Source organism: Pseudoliparis swirei, chromosome 2 (genome assembly GCF_029220125.1).
Source record: "Pseudoliparis swirei isolate HS2019 ecotype Mariana Trench chromosome 2, NWPU_hadal_v1, whole genome shotgun sequence".
Classification (NCBI taxonomy): domain Eukaryota; kingdom Metazoa; phylum Chordata; class Actinopteri; order Perciformes; family Liparidae; genus Pseudoliparis; species Pseudoliparis swirei.
Window position 1 is genome coordinate 25651072 of NC_079389.1, and position 20808 is coordinate 25671879.

The 20808-nt window shown below is 50.8% G+C and overlaps 2 protein-coding genes across 5 annotated transcripts in view; one reads left to right on the plus strand and one right to left on the minus strand.

Annotated features, from left to right (window-relative positions):
• Nucleotides 1-388: 388 nt before the first annotated feature.
• Nucleotides 389-20808, plus strand: part of cenpj (centromere protein J) — a 25989-nt gene continuing 5569 nt past the window's right edge. For 2 of the 4 annotated variants that reach the window (XR_008833615.1, XR_008833611.1), the window contains exons 1-18: nt 389-841; nt 3411-3522; nt 4419-4635; nt 4852-4957; nt 5029-5643; nt 5732-6275; nt 6486-6618; nt 6696-6861; nt 7777-7908; nt 12048-12164; nt 12255-12321; nt 12471-12667; nt 13515-13655; nt 13881-13965; nt 14075-14195; nt 16132-16364; nt 17391-17571; nt 20441-20584. Coding sequence is in view for 2 of the 4 variants with exons in the window: in XM_056430935.1 (XP_056286910.1) it covers nt 587-841; nt 3411-3522; nt 4419-4635; nt 4852-4957; nt 5029-5643; nt 5732-6275; nt 6486-6618; nt 6696-6861; nt 7777-7908; nt 12048-12125; nt 12255-12321; nt 12471-12667; nt 13515-13655; nt 13881-13965; nt 14075-14195; nt 16132-16324 (3162 nt within the window). In the remaining 2 variants the exon portion in view is untranslated. Of the gene's footprint in view, nt 842-3410; nt 3523-4418; nt 4636-4851; nt 4958-5028; nt 5644-5731; nt 6276-6485; nt 6619-6695; nt 6862-7776; nt 7909-12047; nt 12165-12254; nt 12322-12470; nt 12668-13514; nt 13656-13880; nt 13966-14074; nt 14196-16131; nt 16554-17390; nt 17572-20440; nt 20585-20808 lie in introns of those variants that run through there. The other 2 variants (XM_056430945.1, XM_056430935.1) reach the window with 2 other exon arrangements.
• Nucleotides 16589-20808, minus strand: part of LOC130207857 (RING finger protein 17-like) — a 20267-nt gene continuing 16047 nt past the window's right edge. The window contains exons 20-27 of the mRNA XM_056436588.1: nt 20543-20665; nt 20414-20467; nt 18517-18627; nt 18322-18445; nt 17844-17979; nt 17586-17778; nt 17368-17477; nt 16589-16662 (exon numbers count right to left, since the gene is read on the minus strand). Of these exons, the coding sequence (XP_056292563.1) occupies nt 17382-17477; nt 17586-17778; nt 17844-17979; nt 18322-18445; nt 18517-18627; nt 20414-20467; nt 20543-20665 (837 nt within the window). The 3' untranslated portion in view covers nt 16589-16662; nt 17368-17381. The remainder of the gene's footprint in view (nt 16663-17367; nt 17478-17585; nt 17779-17843; nt 17980-18321; nt 18446-18516; nt 18628-20413; nt 20468-20542; nt 20666-20808) is intronic.

A 20808-nucleotide genomic window follows, 5' to 3' on the forward strand; every position in this document is an offset into this window, starting at 1 on the left:
CAAGCGACCGTGTTAACTGGCGACGCACAGCCGAATGCGCCCGCTGTTGTCATGGTTACGACCGCCTTTGGAAAAATAGGAAGGGAGCCTGTATAGCTGTCCTCGTGAATGCCGTGCTGTTTAACTTACAATACAGCATCAAACCCTTTCATATATATATATATATATACATATATATGTGCATATATATATTATATATATATGTATATATATGTGTGTGTATATATATATACATATATATGTGTGTATATATATATATACATATATATATATATGTATATATAACACGGGCTACGTGTGCCTTTCCTGTTTTTCAACAGGCGCGTTCGCTGAAGTTATCCAGTTCACACGGTCGCCTGTTAAACCGTAACACCGGAATTGAGAGCGACGTATCGCGTCAACCGGATACTAGTATATAGTGTTCTGGTACCGGGCGTCACCTGGCGCGCGTGCTACGGCCGTTTATTCGCGGCGTGATTAACCTGTAACCTGACACCGTAATCTGTGCTTCTGAAAGCTCCGGATTAGCGAGCTGTCCTCTCAGGCCGGGCTTCGGTGCTCGCAGGCGGACTTGTTGGCGCGCTGGATGCCGGGGAGCACCAGAGCCGAAGTGATCCCCGGACCCGGTCCGGACCGGGCCGAGTTGTCCCCTCTCCTGGGGCCGGGCGACTCCTTCGCCTCGGACTTCGCCCCTCTGCCGGGCTGCTCCGTGGACTGCAGCGTGGTCCGGTCCCCCAGAGGAGAGGCGCCGGAGGGCGGACGGTCCTCCGGGGGACCGCGGGGTTCCGATGGGGGTCTGGAGGGTCAGGAGGATCTGCCCATCCGGGCGAAGCTGGACCAGGTGAGGGTCTTTGTGTCCTCAGGTAGATCTTAGAGGACGCTTCTGTCATATTTTACTTTCATGGTGTTGGTTGTTGGTTTGTTTCTTGTTTATTAATTGGAACACACAGACACACACACACACACACACACACATACACACAGACACACACACATGGACACACACAGACACACACACATGGACACAGACACACACATACACACACAGACACACATACACTCGCGCACAAATATACACATAAACACGTTCATGATACACACACATATATATATACACACACATAAACACAAAATATATTTCTATATATATAATATATTTATTTCTATATATATATAATATATTTATTTCTATAGATATATATATAATATATTTATTTCTATATATATAATATATTTATTTCTATATATATATAATATATTTATTTCTATATATATATTATATATTTTATATATTTATTTCTATAGATATAGAATATATATATAATATATTTATTTCTATATATATAATATATTTATTTCTATAGATATATATATAATATATTTATTTTAGGGCTGTGAAACGATTACAATTTGTAATCAAATTAATCACAGGTTTCTGTGGATTAATCATGATTAATCACATATTACCGATATTCTCTGTATATTTTTGTGAGAACATAAAGATTTATGACAAAAGACGGATCTATACATTTATACACAGGGGTGCACAGAACTTGCTCACAGTGCATCACACCCCATCGGAGCTCTGCGGCGCGAGCCGGAGATCAGAGTGTCGACGTGACACTAGAGACAGAGTGACACGCTGCTGGAGAGACGACAACAACAGACGGATTGGAGCTCGTTCTGCACATGCGTTAAATGCGTTAAAAACAACAACTAATTAATCCTAACTCATTAACGCGTTATTTTTCACAGCACTAATTTATTTCTATATATATAATATATTTATTTCTATAGAGATATATATATATAATATATTTATTTCTTTATATATAATATATTTATTTCTATAGAGATATATATATATATAATATATGTATTTCTTTATATATAATATATTTATTTCTTTATATATAATATTAGATTAGATAATCCTTTATTAGTCCCACAATGGGGAAATTTCAGGATCACAGCAGCGGTGCACATTAGAGAATTAATAAACAAAATACAATAACAATATTAAATGTACAGAGGAATACAAAATATATATATATACAAGGTAGTGATTAAAGTGAATTGTCAGCAGGTTAAAGTGATCCATTTCTACATCTGAACATTTAAACAAGTCTAAGGATAATACTAATGTGGGGTTGGAAAAAATGAAAAATGTCCACATCATTGGCATCTTGGAGTGTTTGGCCAAATAAGTCGGCCCATCCGATGTCCCACAGCGCCGCTGGTCGGCTCCGTTCGGACGGTCCTTCTGCCCGTTGCACTGCAAAGCCTGGGGGAGACGCTCGCTTCTGTCCCACAGGGGAGCTGGCCGAGGGGACATGGAGCGCCTCGGCCAGCCGGCCGGCAGCGCTCTCCGTTGTCCTGTCCGCTCGTAGAACCCGTCGAGCGCAGCGTGTCCGGAGTGAACTCCGTGGGCCGAGTCTCCGTGAACACCACGAGGCTCCCGGTACTCGCTCTGATGGCGGGTCACTGCCGTCAGCTCGTCCACCTTGTTGACGAGAGACCTCACGTTTCCCACGATGACGGAGGGCAGGACGGGTTTAAAACGTCTTCTCCTGGCCCGACGCTTCACCCCTGCACGGCATCCCCGTTTCCTTCTCCGCAGCTCGTGGGGAACATCAGGTCTCGCCTCGGGCAGCAGCACCGCCGCGTCTCGAAAAGCCACCAGTTGGTCCTTGAGTCGACAAACACGGTCTCCATGGCTACGTGCCGGGTCCCCAGACACAGTGGTGAAAATAGATTTTAAAAACAGCAGAAAGACCATGACAAACTTGACGTGTCCAGCTGTCATAGTGCGCTGATTACTCCGATAGTCAGGGGAGGAGAAAAGTAGCCACAGAGTAACATAAAATACAAATAATATCAGCAAAGCTCTAAGTGCATGGGAGCTGCTGTGAAAGGCAGCCACTCGTGCGGCGCCTAGCAACACAATTTAATATATTTATTTCTATAGATATATATATATATATATATATTTATTTCTTTATATATAATATATTTATTTCTCTCTCTCTATATATATAATATATTTATTTCTCTCTCTCTATATATATAATATATTTATTTCTATAGAGATATATATATATATAATATATGTATTTCTTTATATATAATATATTTATTTCTCTCTCTCTATATATATATAATATATGTATTTCTATATATATGTATGCCGAGGCTGGGCCAGACCTGAATGGCTGTCATAATATGCTGAGGACATGTTCAGGCCTCAGTGAGGTCACCTGTTGTAAAGGTGATGGTCAGTGAAGCACTGAGCTGTACCACACAGGGAGGTCAAAGGTCAGCCCACTATGGGCCATGAGCTAATGTCTCCTTAAGCCTGGTGTGTGTGTGTGTGTGTGTGTGTGTGTGTGTGTGTGTGTGTGTGTGTGTAGTTGAGGAAGTGGCAGATTCACATGCAGGAGCAGCTCAAAGCCCACCAGCTGGAGGAGCTGCTGCGCCTCCAGAAGGAGCAGCACAGGCTGCTGGGGATGACGAGCGGAGGAGGTGCGTGAGTAGCTCTCTGTGGAGGTGCAGGCTGCAGGTGTCTTCACCTCCTCTTGGTGGAGGTGCAGGCTGCAGGTGTCTTCACCTCCTCTCTGTGGAGGTGCAGGCTGCAGGTGTCTTCACCTCCTCTTGGTGGAGGTGCAGGCTGCAGGTGTCTTCACCTCCTCTCTGTGGAGGTGCAGGCTGCAGGTGTCTTCACCTCCTCTCTGTGGAGGTGCAGGCTGCAGGTGTCTTCACCTCCTCTTGGTGGAGGTGCAGGCTGCAGGTGTCTTCACCTCTCTGTGGAGGTGCAGGCTGCAGGTGTCTTCACCTCCTCTTGGTGGAGGTGCAGGCTGCAGGTGTCTTCACCTCCTCTCTGTGGAGGTGCAGGCTGCAGGTGTCTTCACCTCCTCTCTGTGGAGGTGCAGGCTGCAGGTGTCTTCACCTCCTCTTGGTGGAGGTGCAGGCTGCAGGTGTCTTCACCTCCTCTCTGTGGAGGTGCAGGCTGCAGGTGTCTTCACCTCCTCTCTGTGGAGGTGCAGGCTGCAGGTGTCTTCACCTCCTCTCTGTGGAGGTGCAGGCTGCAGGTGTCTTCACCTCCTCTTGGTGGAGGTGCAGGCTGCAGGTGTCTTCACCTCCTCTCTGTGGAGGTGCAGGCTGCAGGTGTCTTCACCTCCTCTCTGTGGAGGTGCAGGCTGCAGGTGTCTTCACCTCCTCTCTGTGGAGGTGCAGGCTGCAGGTGTCTTCACCTCCTCTCTGTGGAGGTGCAGGCTGCAGGTGTCTTCACCTCCTCTTGGTGGAGGTGCAGGCTGCAGGTGTCTTCACCTCCTCTCTGTGGAGGTGCAGGCTGCAGGTGTCTTCACCTCCTCTCTGTGGAGGTGCAGGCTGCAGGTGTCTTCACCTCCTCTCTCTCACAGGTGACTCTGAGGCTTCGGGGCTCTCCGGTTCCAGAGGGGCCCCATACGGCTCCCCCTTAAACCTCCATCCAGTCCCAGCGGGGCCCCCAGGAGTCCAGGAGGGTGGGCCATGTGGGCCCCTGGAGGTCTCCAGGTCTTCACTCCGGTCCCCTTCAGGCAGCTCCAGACCAGCAGACCAGGACCCGAGCGGGGCCGGGGCCCCGGGCGGCTCTGAGCGGTAGGGATGCTGATCCTTCTGTTGTTAACGCACAAAGAGGCCCTTCAGCCTCTGGTCAGAGTCCCTGGAGAGACTCATGGAGCAGCAGACAGATCATCAGACATGCCAGCTGCTAGAGCATGACCAGGTCAACATGATCTACTAGGGGGGGGGGGCGGTAACTATGGCAACCAGCTGTGTCTCGTTGGTTGAGGAGCTGCTGCGTCTCCTCCTCAGGCCTCTGCAGGTGGGAGTCGGGGGGCGGAGGAAGAGGTTTGAGGAGCTGTTGGAGGAGCAGCTGTCAGTGGAGGAGCAGAGGCTGAAGTCTGCCCGGCAACAGCAGGTCAGAGGTCATCACCAGGGTCTCCTCGGGTCCCAGTGGAGGGTTGAAGCTCACACTGTGTCCTCCCTCAGAGCCACGCCCACCCCAAGAGGGCCTTCCTGAAGCGGGGCGAGGGCCTCTCACGACTCACCACCAGGGGCAGAGCCTCCTCCCCAAAGGGGCCGGGGCCGGGGCCCACCACGCTGCAGGCCAGAGGGATGCCACGCAGCCACTCTGAGCTGGCAGCCATCCAGACCGCCACGCTCCACCGGGGGAACCTCAGAGGTCGTCAAGGACAGAACACAGAACCACCAGAGTCCTTGCAGAACACCAGGACCGGGGCTCTGTCGGCTCCGGGCCCCACCAGGAGCCCCACCACCAGGAGCCCCACCACCAGGAGCCCCACCACCAGGAGCCCCACCAGGAGCCCCGGGCCCAACGCACAGCAGCCCGACCCCGTCACCAGACAGGTGGGCGGGGCTAGAGGCCCAGAGAAGGCTGCACGCGATGGAGAGAGCGGCTGTGCTTTAAGCGTGGAACCGAGAGGAGGAGGAGGAGGAGGAGGAGGAGTTCTCCAGGAGTCCTTTGAGTCGTCGTTCCAGGACAAGCTCCGCCTCTGGGAGACGGTGGAGCTGGGGGAGTTTGAGCTGCTGGAGGAGGCGGCGGAGGAGCTCTCCTTCTCCTCAAACTCCTCCTTCGTCATCAAGGTGCGTCCCGACTGTCCCGGGTCCAGGAGAGCAGCGGCCCCCTGGTGGCCACACGTGGGACTGATCACCCATGGGGTTCTGCTCTCAGGTTCTCCAGATGGACCGGCAGCACCGGGCTCTCCCGCCGCGGCGCCTCTCCTCCACCCCCATCAGGAGGAGCGGCCCCGCCCCCCCCGCCGGCTCCGAAGGGTCGACCTGCGGCGCCGATGACCTTGAGGAGCGGGAGGCGGAGCTCCCCCCTCACGCCTTCTGCTTCCCGCCGCAGGCCGACCCGCCGTACGACAAGAGGTCGTACCAGGACGAGGAGGAGGAGGAGGAGGAGGAGGAGGAGGGGGGGGAGGAGTCGGAGTCCACGCTCAACCAGGACACGGTCGTGTTCGACGACGGCGACACGTGGTTGGAGGGCGCCGCGCTGGGCTCGGCCAATGAGAGCGGAGGTCCAGCCGGCGTGGCGTTGCCCCCGCCGACCAGGACTCTGTCGAGGAAGGTGAGCAGAGCCGTGGGTCCTCCTCTTCCTCCTCCCGCTTCTCAGCTCATGACCAGGTTGTTCCCCTCGCTGAAGCCAAAGGCCCAGAATGCACCTCTTCATCCTGCGGAGGCGCCAGAGTCCAGAAAGTCAGAGGAGACGACGGGTGAGACGCCGAGAGGTCACATGACCCACGAGTCACTGGAAGGGATTAACCTGCTCCTCCTCCTCCTCCTCCTTTCCCCTCCTCCTCCTGCTGCTCCTCCCCCCCTCCTCCTCCTCCTCCTCCTGCTGCTCCTCCCCCCCTCCTGCTCCTCCTCCTCCTGCCCCCCCCCCCTCCTCCTCCTCCTTTCCCCTCCTCCTCCTCCTCCTCCAGGCCAGCAGCTCCAGTCCCGACAGCTCCGGGAGCGCCTGGTCCAGCTGGAGGTTGAGATCCGGAGGTTCCAGGAGGAGCAGGAGGAGCTCTCCAGACTGAGGCAGCAGAACGAGGAGCAGCAGGAGGTCCTCAGGTGACCATCACACAGGGTTCTCCTGGTTGCTCCTGGTTTCTCCTTCCTGCCTCTCCTCCACGTCTCCGTTTGCTCAGGAAGGAGCGGTCGGCCTTCGAGAGGACGAGAGCGGAGCAGCTGGCCCAGCTGGAGGAGCACAAGAAGGAGGCGCACAGGAAGCTACACAAGGAGCGCCAACTGTTGGAGCAGCACGCCGCCAGAGCCAGAGCCATCCCTGACAGGAAGGAGCGGGAGGAGATCCAGGTGGGTTGAGGAGGAGCAGGAGGAGGTCCAGGTGGGTTGAGGAAGAGCAGGAGGAGGTCCAGGTGGGTTAAGGAGGAGCAGGAGGAGGTCCAGGTGGGTTAAGGAAGAGCAGGAGGAGGTCCAGGTGGGTTGAGGAGGAGCAGGAGGAGGTCCAGGTGGGTTGAGGAAGAGCAGGAGGAGGTCCAGGTGGGTTAAGGAAGAGCAGGAGGAGGTCCAGGTGGGTTGAGGAGGAGCAGGAGGAGGTCCAGGTGGGTTGAGGAAGAGCAGGAGGAGGTCCAGGTGGGTTGAGGAGGAGCAGGAGGAGGTCCAGGTGGGTTGAGGAAGAGCAGGAGGAGGTCCAGGTGGGTTAAGGAGGAGCAGGAGGAGGTCCAGGTGGGTTAAGGAAGAGCAGGAGGAGGTCCAGGTGGGTTGAGGAGGAGCAGGAGGAGGTCCAGGTGGGTTGAGGAAGAGCAGGAGGAGGTCCAGGTGGGTTGAGGAGGAGCAGGAGGAGGTCCAGGTGGGTTGAGGAAGAGCAGGAGGAGGTCCAGGTGGGTTGAGGAGGAGTAAGAGGAGGTCCAGGTGGGTTGAGGAGGAGCAAGAGGAGGTCCAGGTGGGTTGAGGAAGAGCAGGAGGAGGTCCAGGTGGGTTAAGGAGGAGTAAGAGGAGGTCCAGGTGGGTTGAGGAGGAGCAGGTGGGTTAAGGAGGAGTAAGAGGAGGTCCAGGTGGGTTGAGGAGGTCCAGGTGGGTTAAGGAGGAGTAAGAGGAGGTCCAGGTGGGTTGAGGAGGAGCAAGAGGAGGTCCAGGTGGGTTGAGGAGGAGCAAGAGGAGGTCCAGGTGGGTTGAGGAAGAGCAGGAGGAGATACGGGTTAGGGTTGGGGTGCCAGGAGGCAGGAGGTGAACTCCTTTAATCTGGCTCCTCCTCCTCTTCCCCACCAGGTGCTGAAGCAGCAGCTGGGCTCCCTGCAGGAGGAGCTGAGGAGGAAGGAGAGCCGCTGGACCTCCTCACATGGCCGTCTGCGCCAACAGGTGGACTCTCTGGGCCAGGAAAACCGAGCCCTGCAGGACCAGGTACCTTACCTCCTTACCTCATCTCCTTACCTTACCTCCTTACCTCATCTCATCTCCTTACCTCATCTCCTTACCTCACCTCCTCATCTCCATACCTTACCTCCTCACCTCATCTCCTTACCTCACCTCATCTCCTTACCTCACCTCCTTACCTCATCTCCTTACCTCACATCATCTCCTTACCTCATCTCCTTACCTCATCTCCTCATCTCCTTACCTCACCTCCTTACCTCATCTCCTTGCCTCACCTCCTCATCTCCTTACCTCACCTCCTCACCTCATCTCCTTACCTCACCTCCTCATCTCACCTCCTCATCTCCTTACCTCACCTCCTTACCTCACCTCATCTCCTTACCTCATCTCCTTACCTCACCTCATCTCCTTACCTCCTTACCTCATCTCCTTTCCTTATCTCCTTACCTCATCTCCTTACCTTACCTCACCTCCTGACCTCATCTCCTGACCTCATCTCCTGACCTCACCTCCTTACCTCATCTCCTTACCTTACCTCACCTCCTCATCTCCTTTCATCTCCTTACCTTACCTCCTCATCTCCTTACCTTACCTCACCTCTAAGGTCCCTGTGGGTGGTGGGTCTACAGCAGTGGTCACCAACCTTTTTGAGCCCAAGATCCCTGACCTCCGCCTTCATGACGGCAAGATCTCCCTATTGAGGCGTTGAGAGGAAACGACGGTCCAGACTGGACTTATGACTTTTTATTTGGCCTAATTGTCATTTTGGTCCAGCGTTCAAATTGATGTGACCAGGAACACAGAATTTAAGTGTAATATAACAAGTAAGATATTTGTTAACCGCACACAATATGAACAAGAAAAAACACATTTGCAATGAACAGCTGGATGAACTACCAATATAAATGTTGTATTTATTTACATTTCGTTGCCTCTGTACCTGTACTTTAGAAATGACAATGAATTGAATCTAATCCAGTTACAACACAACACTGACAACATGATCAGTCAGTGCAACTCATGTAAGTTCAGCTCTCATCATAATGCCATCAAGTCATGTGACTCCAGTCAGTGTGATGGCTGTGACTGAACTCTGTCTGTGAGCTTGTAGTTAGTTCATAATCACAGACAGTCTGAGGCCGTCTGTCAGCTGTCTGTCAGTAATCCAGCTCCTGGTCTTTGATTTGGTGATTTTCTCAACTCCACTGACGAGTTTTTCGGGGCAAAATTGGTATTGATGAAAGTTGTCTCATCTGGGATTGGTTCTGAACTCAGACCGTTGGTGATTACGTTCACATCAGCTCTACAGACATCCTCAGATTTAAAGAATTTTCAGAATAATAAATATGAGAATCACCATTTGTGACTCCTGCATCTGTCCCTTTTCAAATAATAGAATAAATGCAATTGCAATCACTTTCAAGTAAACCAGATTGCTCAATCAGACAAGAAAAAAAAGTTCAATGTTGAGCTTTTGTTTTGAAGGACAACAGCAGAAAAGCCCAACTCACGGAGGTAAGACCTGGCAAGTCGCCAAGAATCTCGGCTGTCGCGCATGCGCAGGCGTATCCTGTTAATGCCGTAACGTAAACATGTACACGAAGGTAAAGGCATTACAAAATTTATTTATTGATGACTTAGTTTTATGTCGGTGTACTTTGAGCTTGTAATTTCTGCATTTCCCCCTGCGCCCCACCTGTAGTGGTACGTTCCCCTCTTTCGGGGAGCACAGCTGACAACACGGCTGTGTAAGCGAACCCGTTTTCAGGCGTTCAGGAATCAGGCGGAGATGTTTTCTGACGTCAATCTTCCAGTCAGAAAGAAAACATTTCAGAAGACACTTCAGAAAATGTTCGAAAACAAGGAACAATGTGTTTCTGAATTTATTTTCCTTTTATTTTGGAGATCGACAGGGAACGTCTCCGAGATCGACGGGTTGGCGACAACTGGTCTACAGGGTGGTGGGGCCCCTGGTCCGGGAGGTAGCTCTAGTCGGGGGCCACTATCATCAGGGTGAACCGCTCTTAGTCTGGAGGGTCCCCGAGACCCGTTGGCCTTGGGAACCCGACCAGGGCCTGAGGGCCTCTCTCACTGCTCCCCCGCGTGGAGCTGGAGGTTCAGAGGATATATATATTTATTAGGGCTGTCAGCGTTAACACGTTAATCTATGCGATTAATTTGGCCGCGTTAACGCACTAAAATATTTTAACGCAACTTTGTTTGTCAAGCCGCGGCAGTACGGTTTAACACTGTTTCCGTTTTTAAAACAATTATTTCTCCGCGAAAATAAGGATCATAAATGAGTTTAACTCGTGGATGAATCAGTCGGGTTTCCTCCTGCTCCTCCTTCCTCCCGTCTCCCCCTCTGAGACACAGAGGAACGGAGGGGCGACGTGTCGGGGGACGCGGCGCGGAAAGAACTCGTCACACGAAACCTTCACCGTGATTGGTCAATCCGTTTGTCAACATTTAGCGAAAAAAACAACCAATGAACACTCAGTAAATCACAAAGGACCTCCCACCTCACAGGTGAGGCTCATTAGCAGCCTGTCAGTCAGAGAGCAGAGAACACGGCACGAGGCCAACTGAGCCTCATTGAATAGAGCTGAGATTGTTCTGGAATGTTTGATGTAGAACACGTGGGGGTGTGTCACATGCAAACGCCTTTAAAAGGTGAATTTACATGTTTGTGTAAAATGCCCCCAGCCTCCAGAGGGTTAACAGGACATATGTGAACGTCAGTCAGTCACCAAGGCCACTGGTTCTGCTGTTCAGTGGTAAAGATGACAGGACCAATGGGGTCTCTAATACACCTTGTTTACTAATCTGATGTTTCACTGAAGAAACGATTTATCATCCATGATATTAAATACCTCGCTGGCACTTTATAGGTAGGAGCCTCTTTGAAACACAGCTCTGTGTGAAGTTTGGTCTTGAAAAAGAAGAAGAAAAAACTTTTAATCGCGATTAATGAATTTCAAAATGTGCGATTAATTAGTTTTTTTTTAATCGATTGACAGCCCTAATATTTATATATACATATGTATATATACATGCAGGCACGTGCACAGATAGAGCCCTAGTGGTGCTCAAGCTCCTCCCCTTTTGCCTGGATGAGTAAAGTGCCCTTTTTGCTGGAGACACATTTTTTTCTTCATTCATCAGTATTTAAGAATAAAAGTTACTCTCTCTGTCATCAACTCCCCCTAAATGTGTTTTGATATCCGACGGGGCATTTATTTGAGTTCTTGTGGGAATTTCTCCCCGACATGCTCCGCGACGCTCACGAGCCCCCCCTCTCCCGCCGCGCCCCTCCCTCCTCCTCCTCCACTTCCTCCTCCGCGCAGGTCTCCTCGCACCACCAAACGGGTGCACCTCCTTCTCCTCTGACCCGCAGCCTCAGACACAGGTCATGACGTGTTTGTCCCCTGACGTTGTTTTGTGATCAACCACAACATTAGCGCTGCTGAAAACATGACGTCACAACTGGTCCGATGTTTACTACAAAAAATTTAACAAAAACTCACGAAATCCGTGATTTCAACGCCTCGTCCAGCTGTTTACTGACGTTAGTTATGTTTAGAGAAGAGGAAGAGGGAGAGAGAAGAGAGAGAGAGAATTCTTATTCCGTTCTATTTAACAGGGGATTTGCGTGGCCAGACTGAAAAACAAATCATAGGCCTCTCTTGTTCAGAGGGCCGGGCCAAATGTGGAGGCGGGCCGTATCCGGCCCGCGGGCCTTAGTTTGATGACCACTGCTCTTGGCTGTTGATGTCTATCAATATCGCTCATTTTGAAAATGACGTCAGAGGGCGATACGGATCCGTGTCAGACCAGGAGGGCAATACGTAGCTGGCATGACGACCCATTAGCCAATCAGAACGCTTGTACTGCTCTATAATAATTCATCTTTATTCAATAAGAACATGTAAGCTCGCGGTCTGATGCTGCCAGAGGAGACCAGGTGGAGGACGTATTGCGTCATCAGTGATGCTGCTAATGCTTCAACTCTGGCACAATTTTATTTTGGCATTGGGTGCCCTTTTTTTTGGTTTGAGCACCTGCCCCCCAAAATGTCTGTGCACGTGCCTGTATACATGTATATATATATGTATGTATATATACATATATATGTATTTGTATATATATTCCTCTGATGGTTTCAGGTGCGCGTGCTGGAGAAGCTTCGCCTCAGCACCTGGAGGAAAAGCCCCCCGGAGGACCGAGAGCCCAAAGATCCCAGGGTGTGTGAAGGCACCGCCACCAAAGCAGTGAAGTTCGCTGTGAGCTCCTCCTCCTCCTCCTGGTGATGACGTCAGACACGTGACCTCCGTGACCTCCAGCTGTGACTCATCAGAGCTTCTCCTCCTCAGAGCCCGCTGGACTCCAGAGGAGCAGGAAGTCCTCCACACAGCAGGAGGAGCAGCCAGGGAGGCGCAGGTACGGCAAGACGAGGACACCACAGGACTTCAGAGCTGCAGGTCCTCGTAGACCTGGTCTTTGTGGACCTGGTCCTCGTGGACCTGGTCCCTAGTGGACCGCGGTCCTGATGGAGGTTCTGTGGAGTCAAAGGTTTCTTTGCTTGTCAGCTGGGAGGAGGAGCAGCCTGAGGAGGCCATCGGTGCCATGCCTCCCCCCCCCCTCCTCCTCCTCCTCCTCTTCCTCCTCCTCCTCGCCTGGCAGGAGGACCTTTGAGAGGAACCAGGATCTGGACGTCTCTCCGGTACGGGACCAGCACCGGGAGCCGGACTCGGCGGAAGAGGTCCGCCCCCCCCCCGATGGGAAGGTGAGGAGGCGGAGCATCCAGACTTGTCCTCTTTTGAAAAGACCAGAAGCCGCGTTAGCTGCTCAATACTTGCTGACTCACAAGCTCCGCCCCCCCCAACAAATATTTTCTAAAATGTTTATTTTGATATAAATGTATTTATATAAAAATATATTGATATCTATATTTGAATATACATCTTTGGACCAGGCACGTGCACAGGTAGAGCCCTAGTGGTGCTCAAGCTCCTCCCCTTTGCCCTGGATGAGTAAAGGGCCCTTTTTGCTGGAGACACATTCTTCATTCAGTATTTAAGAATAAAAGTTACTCTCTCTGTCATCAAGTCCCCCCAAATGTGTTTTAATATCCGACGGGGCATTTATTTGAGTTTTTTGAATTTCTCCCCGACATGCTCCGCGACGCTCACGAGCAATCCTACGGCCTCTTGCCCAGTGTGGAGGCGGCCGTATTCGGCCCGCGGGCCTTAGTTTGAGGACCACGGCTCTTGGCTGTCTATCAATATCGCTCATTTTGAAAATGAGGTCAGAGGGCAATACGGATCCGTGTCAGACCAGGAGGGCGATACGTGGCTGGCATGACGACCCATGAGCCAATCAGAACGCTTGTACTGTTGTTGCTCTATAATAATTCATCTTTATTCAATAAGAACATGTAAGCTCGCGGTCTGATGCTGCCAGAGGAGACCAGGTGGAGGACGTATTGCGTCATCAGTGATGCTGCTAATGCTTCAACTCTGGCACAATCGTTTTTGTGGCATTGGGTGCCTTTGGGGTTTGAGCACCTGCCCCCCAACATGTCTGAGCCTGCTGTGGACAATGAAGCCTCACCTGTAACGCTACCTGTCCAGGTGGAGACGCTCCTGGCCGGCGGCGAGCGCCTCCTGGTCTTCAGCAACGGGACCCAGAAGGAGGTGTCGGCCGACGGGCGCACCGTGAAGGTCACCTTCTTCAACGGGGACACCAAGGAGGTGACGGCCGACCGGCGGGAGGTGAGACCTTTGACCCCGGGGACAGAAGAGCCTCCGCCAATAAGAGGGGGGCCTGCCTTAAAGGGCCGGCGTGCCACTTCTCTGGGGATCTGTTGCCAGGAAATGAATCCGACGCTCCCACTACAGGAGCCCACAAGGGACACGCTGCAGAGGCTATTATGGGATGGATGGCCTGAGGCCCACCGCGCTCTAAAGGACGATTTTAATCTTCCTCCTCTTCTTCAGATCTACTTCTACGCCGAGGCCCAGACGACTCACATCACCTTCCCCGACGGCGTGGAGGTTCTGCACTTCCCCAACAACCAGACCGGTGAGACCCGGTCCACGAGTCATTGTTCAGTGTGAATAATGTTTAGATAACCAAGAACACTTTATAAAGTCTGGCTGGTTCTGACCCGGCTGGTTCTTTGTTCCTCCAGAGAAACATTTCCCAGACGGCCGTAAAGAAATCGTCTTCCCGGACCAGACGGTGAAGAACTTGTTCCCCGGAGGCCGAGAGGAGAGCGTGCTGCCGGACGGCACCGTGATCCAAGTCAGCCCGTAAGAGCGCTGCGGTCTCATGGTGCTGGTCTCATGGTGCTGGTCCCATGGTGCTGGTCTCATGGTGCTGGTCCCATAGTGCTGGTCCCATGGTGCTGGTCCCATGGTGCTGGTCTCATGGTGCTGGTCTCATGGTGCTGGTCTCATGGTGCTGGTCCCATAGTGCTGGTCCCATGGTGCTGGTCTCATGGTGCTGGTCCCATAGTGCTGGTCTCATGGTGCTGGTCCCATAGTGCTGGTCTCATGGTGCTGGTCCCATAGTGCTGGTCTCATGGTGCTGGTCCCATAGTGCTGATCTCATGGTGCTGGTCCCATGGTGCTGGTCTCATGGTGCTGGTCCCATAGTGCTGGTCTCATGGTGCTGGTCCCATGGTGCTGGTCCCATAGTGCTGATCTCATGGTGCTGGTCTCATGGTGCTGGTCCCATGGTGCTGGTCCCATAGTGCTGGTCTCAGTGCTGGTCCCATAGTGCTGGTCCCATAGTGCTGGTCTCATGGTGCTGGTCCCATGGTGCTGGTCTCATGGTGCTGGTCTCATGGTGCTGGTCCCATAGTGCTGGTCTCATAGTGCTGGTCCCATGGTGCTGGTCTCATAGTGCTGGTCTCAGTGCTGGTCCCATGGTGCTGGTCCCATAGTGCTGGTCTCATGGTGCTGGTCTCATAGTGCTGGTCCCATAGTGCTGGTCCCATGGTGCTGGTCTCATAGTGCTGGTCTCATAGTGCTGGTCTCATAGTGCTGGTCTCATGGTGCTGGTCTCATAGTGCTGGTCCCATGGTGCTGGTCTCATGGTGCTGGTCTCATAGTGCTGGTCTCATGGTGCTGGTCTCATAGTGCTGGTCCCATGGTGATGGTCCCATGGTGCTGGTCCCATGGTGCTGGTCTCATAGTGCTGGTCCCATGGTGCTGGTCTCATGGTGCTGGTCCCATAGTGCTGGTCTCATGGTGCTGGTCTCATAGTGCTGGTCTCAGTGCTGGTCTCATGGTGCTGGTCTCATGGTGCTGGTCTCATGGTGCTGGTCTCATGGTGCTGGTCCCATGGTGCTGGTCTCATGGTGCTGGTCTCATGGTGCTGGTCTCATAGTGCTGGTCTCATGGTGCTGGTCCCATAGTGCTGGTCTCATGGTGCTGGTCTCATAGTGCTGGTCTCATGGTGCTGGTCTCATGGTGCTGGTCCCATGGTGCTGGTCTCATGGTGCTGGTCCCATGGTGCTGGTCTCATGGTGCTGGTCCCATGGTGCTGGTCTCATGGTGCTGGTCTCATGGTGCTGGTCCCATAGTGCTGGTCTCATGGTGCTGGTCTCATAGTGCTGGTCCCATGGTGCTGGTCTCATGGTGCTGGTCTCATGGTGCTGGTCTCATGGTGCTGGTCTCATGGTGCTGGTCTCATGGGTGCTGGTCTCATGGTGCTGGTCTCATGGTGCTGGTCCCATGGTGCTGGTCTCATGGTGCTGGTCTCATGGTGCTGGTCTCATGGTGCTGGTCTCATGGTGCTGGTCCCATGGTGCTGGTCTCATGGTGCTGGTCCCATGGTGCTGGTCTCATGGTGCTGGTCTCATGGTGCTGGTCCCATGGTGCTGGTCTCATGGTGCTGGTCCCATGGTGCTGGTCTCATGGTGCTGGTCCCATGGTGCTGGTCTCATGGTGCTGGTCTCATGGTGCTGGTCCCATAGTGCTGGTCTCATGGTGCTGGTCTCATAGTGCTGGTCCCATGGTGCTGGTCTCATGGTGCTGGTCTCATGGTGCTGGTCTCATAGTGCTGGTCTCATAGTGCTGGTCTCATGGTGCTGGTCTCATGGTGCTGGTCTCATGGTGCTGGTCCCATGGTGCTGGTCTCATGGTGCTGGTCCCATGGTGCTGGTCTCATGGTGCTGGTCCCATGGTGCTGGTCCCATGGTGCTGGTCTCATGGTGCTGGTCTCCAACATGTGACTCCTCAGGGACGGCACCAAGGAGATCCTGTTCAGCACGGGCCAGAAGGAGGTGCACACGGCCGGCTACAAGAGGAGGGAGTACCCGGACGGCACCGTGAAGACCGTCTACGCCGACGGCCGCCAGGAGACCCGGTACCCCAACGGGAGGCTCCGGGTCAAGGACCGGGCCGGCACCGTGGTCTTGGACAGCGGGGCCTAGCGGTCCGGTTCCCACAGGAAAAGAGCCGGACGCCTTTAATGTAATGTTTCAGAGATGAAATCAGTTCTTTAGTCACATGACCCGGTCCCGTGGTCACATGTTATTGTTACAACAATAACTTTGTTTACATTTGAACTCTTCCAGTGTGTGAAGTTTGTTTCCAGCTATTTTAATGTGAAGGTTCAGACATATTTATTCGTCTTTGTAAAATAAATGTCAGTTTTTTCGAGTCAGTTGACGACTTCTTGAATAAATCACAAGATGAACTGAGAACGACTTTAATAAACAATTAAACTAGAACAAAGAACTTTAAATCACAAGAGACGGCGTCAGGAAACCTGAGGAGAGATTCACACGTACTTTAGACATGAATACTTTATATACTTAGGAATACTTTAGACATGAATACTTTATATACTTTAGACATGAATACTTTATATACTTTAGACATGAATACTTTATATACTTATGAATACTTTAGACATGAATACTTTATATACTTATGAATACTTTAGACATGAATATTTTATACACTTTAGACATGAATACTTTATATACTTTAGACATGTATACTTTAGACATGAATACTTTATATACTTTAGACATGAATACTTTATATACTTATGAATACTTTAGACATGAACTTTATATACTTATGAATACTTTATATACTTATGAATATTTTATACACTTTAGACATGAATACTTTATATACTTTAGACATGTATACTTTAGACATGAATACTTTATATACTTTAGACATGAATACTTTATATACTTATGAATACTTTATATACTTTAGACATGAATACTTTATATACTTATGAATACTTTAGACATGAATACTTTATATACTTATGAATACTTTATATACTTTAGACATGAATACTTTATATACTTATGAATACTTTATATACTTATGAATACTTATGAATACTTTAGACATGAATACTTATGAATACTTTAGACATGAATACTTTAGACATGATTACTTTATATACTTGTAAGAACATATTTATATAAGAGTGCTGTTGGAGCCTTACCGTTGACCTCGTCTTCACTCCAGCTCTGCCAGCCCGCTGCTCACCAGAGGGAGGTGCACCAGCTCTCCGTCCTCGTTGTACAGCAGCACCGTGAGCTCCGGCTCCCGCGCCTCAACAACAACAACAACAACACAGTGCGCTCCGGCTCAACAACAACAAGTCCCAGACTCCCTGTCCTGGATGGTCATTGGCTGTGCATTGTGGGTAAGGGCGCTCACCACGATGGCGGCGGTGATGTCGCCGTGCAGCATGTGCAGCATGTCCATGGTTGCCTTCAGGCTCCAGCCGGGGCTGTAGGACAGCACGGCCTCCTCCTCCTCCCCGCCGCCGCTCGGCGGCCCGAAGCCCGACACCCTGACCTCCAGCGCCCGCGGCGGGAAGCGCAGCAGCTCGGCCGGCAGCCGGCGCAGCCTAGAACACACGGCCCGCGTTCACCAGAGTCCCTGAACGCACCGCGGTGACGAGCGACCTCCTACCTGCTGGGGGGCAGCGAGTCCTCCGAGCCGAAGTCCACGTGCTGGACCAGGATCCTGACGGGCTCCACGCCGCTGAACTCGTTGATCCGGGCCCGGTAGAACCTCCCGTCGCTGTACTGGGCCAGACACGGGCCGCCTGAGGAGGTCAGAGGTCAGGGGCCTTCAGAACATCCGTGGTCAGGAGAACACACGATGCTTTACGACCAGAGAACTTAGAATCAAGTCAAGTTAGGATGTTTGGAAAATGACTAAACAGCTAGAACATGCTAACACATGCTAAATACATGCTGAAACATAATACAACATGCTAATCATGCTAAAAACACAAGTTAGAAACAAGTTGAGAAGTTTGGATGATAGTGTACATCAGTGAGTAAAGTTTATCGGTGCCATATTATATAAATGACATTTCCATTGTACTGTAATGATGTACGTTATGAGGATCTGCTGGGATGTCATTCATAGCGTGACGCGTTACCCTGGCGCATGTCGGTGAGATGCTGTGTGGCCTCCATGTCGTCATTGATCCGGCTCAGAGCCTCCTCCAGAGCCTCCCCGTCCAGATGCTGCTCAGATGATCCCTCCAGAGGCCACAGGAACAGCTGAGGAGGAGCATCAGCATCATGTCCACCATGTTCTCAGCTGGTCACGCCATGAATGAATAACCTCTCACCTCGTTGGGCGTGCGCAGGTGTTTCACTTGGACTTGAAACGGTTCTCCTTCCGGAGGAAGCTTTGGGGAGATGAAGGGCCCCAACACGGTGTCCTCTGGACCCCTCAGAGCCTGAAGGACAGCAGCCAATCAGAACCTCACACAAGACTCACTGGAGGTCCCACTGCTACATGGTGATGTCATCCATAGACAAACTGCTACATGGTGATGTCATCCATATACAAACTGCTACATGATGTCATCCATAGACAAACTGCTACATGATGTCATCCATAGACAAACTGCTACATGGTGATGTCATCCATAGACAAACTGCTACATGGTGATGTCATCCATAGACAAACTGCTACATGATGTCATCCATAGACAAACTGCTACATGGTGATGTCATCCATAGACAAACTGCTACATGGTGATGTCATCCATAGACAAACTGCTACATGGTGATGTCATCCATATACAAACTGCTACATGATGTCATCCATAGACAAACTGCTACATGGTGATGTCATCCATAGACAAACTGCTACATGGTGATGTCATCCATATACAAACTGCTACATGATGTCATCCATAGACAAACTGCTACATGATGATGTCATCCATATACAAACTGCTACATGATGTCATCCATAGACAAACTGCTACATGGTGATGTCATCCATATACAAACTGCTACATGATGTCATCCATAGACAAACTGCTACATGGTGATGTCATCCATAGACAAACTGCTACATGGTGATGTCATCCATAGACAAACTGCTACATGGTGATGTCATCCATAGACAAACTGCTACATGGTGATGTCATCCATAGACAAACTGCTACATGGTGATGTCATCCATATACAAACTGCTACATGATGTCATCCATAGACAAACTGCTACATGGTGATGTCATCCATAGACAAACTGCTACATGGTGATGTCATCCATAGACAAACTGCTACATGGTGATGTCATCCATAGACAAACTGCTACATGGTGATGTCATCCATATACAAACTGCTACATGATGTCATCCATATACAAACTGCTACATGATGTCATCCATAGACAAACTGCTACATGGTGATGTCATCCATATACAAACTGCTACATGATGATGTCATCCATAGACAAACTGCTACATGATGTCATCCATATACAAACTGCTACATGATGTCATCCATAGACAAACTGCTACATGGTGATGTCATCCATAGACAAACTGCTACATGGTGATGTCATCCATAGACAAACTGCTACATGGTGATGTCATCCATAGACAAACTGCTACATGATGTCATCCATAGACAAACTGCTACATGGTGATGTCATCCATATACAAACTGCTACATGGTGATGTCATCCATAGACAAACTGCTACATGATGATGTCATCCATAGACAAACTGCTACATGGTGATGTCATCCATAGACAAACTGCTACATGATGATGTCATCCATAGACAAACTGCTACATGGTGATGTCATCCATAGACAAACTGCTACATGGTGATGTCATCCATAGACAAACTGTTCATGGTGATGTCATCCATAGACAAACTGCTACATGGTGATGTCATCCATAGACAAACTGCTACATGATGTCATCCATAGACAAACTGCTACATGGTGATGTCATCCATAGACAAACTGCTACATGGTGATGTCATCCATAGACAAACTGCTACATGGTGATGTCATCCATAGACAAACTGCTACATGGTGATGTCATCCATAGACAAACTGCTACATGGTGATGTCATCCATAGACAAACTGCTACATGGTGATGTCATCCATATACAAACTGCTACATGGTGATGTCATCCATAGACAAACTGCTACATGGTGATGTCATCCATAGACAAACTGCTACATGGTGATGTCTTTACATTTGAGCGTAGTTTCACCTGAATGTCTATGTCCCACTCATTCAGGAGGGCAGGAGACGGCTCAGAGTGTCCCTGTGGACACACACACAGACACACACGTTGCTGAGGGAGCGCTGCTTCTTCATCATCATCGTCCTCATCACAGACCTTCTGTGGCGAGACGGGCCGGTCCACGGAGGCGTGTTCGAGGTGAGTCAGGATCCTGTTGAGGCTCAGCCCGTCCAGGAAGAGCTCAACGGTGAGGGGTCCCCTCGGGTCGGCCGGCAGCGCCTACACACACACACACACAGAGACACACACACACACACACACACATGTTAGCGCTTACAGCAAGAAGGCCCTGGGTTCAAATCCCGGTCGTCCAGGTCCTTTCTGTGTGGAGTTTGCATGTCCTCGTGTTCTCCCCGTGTTCT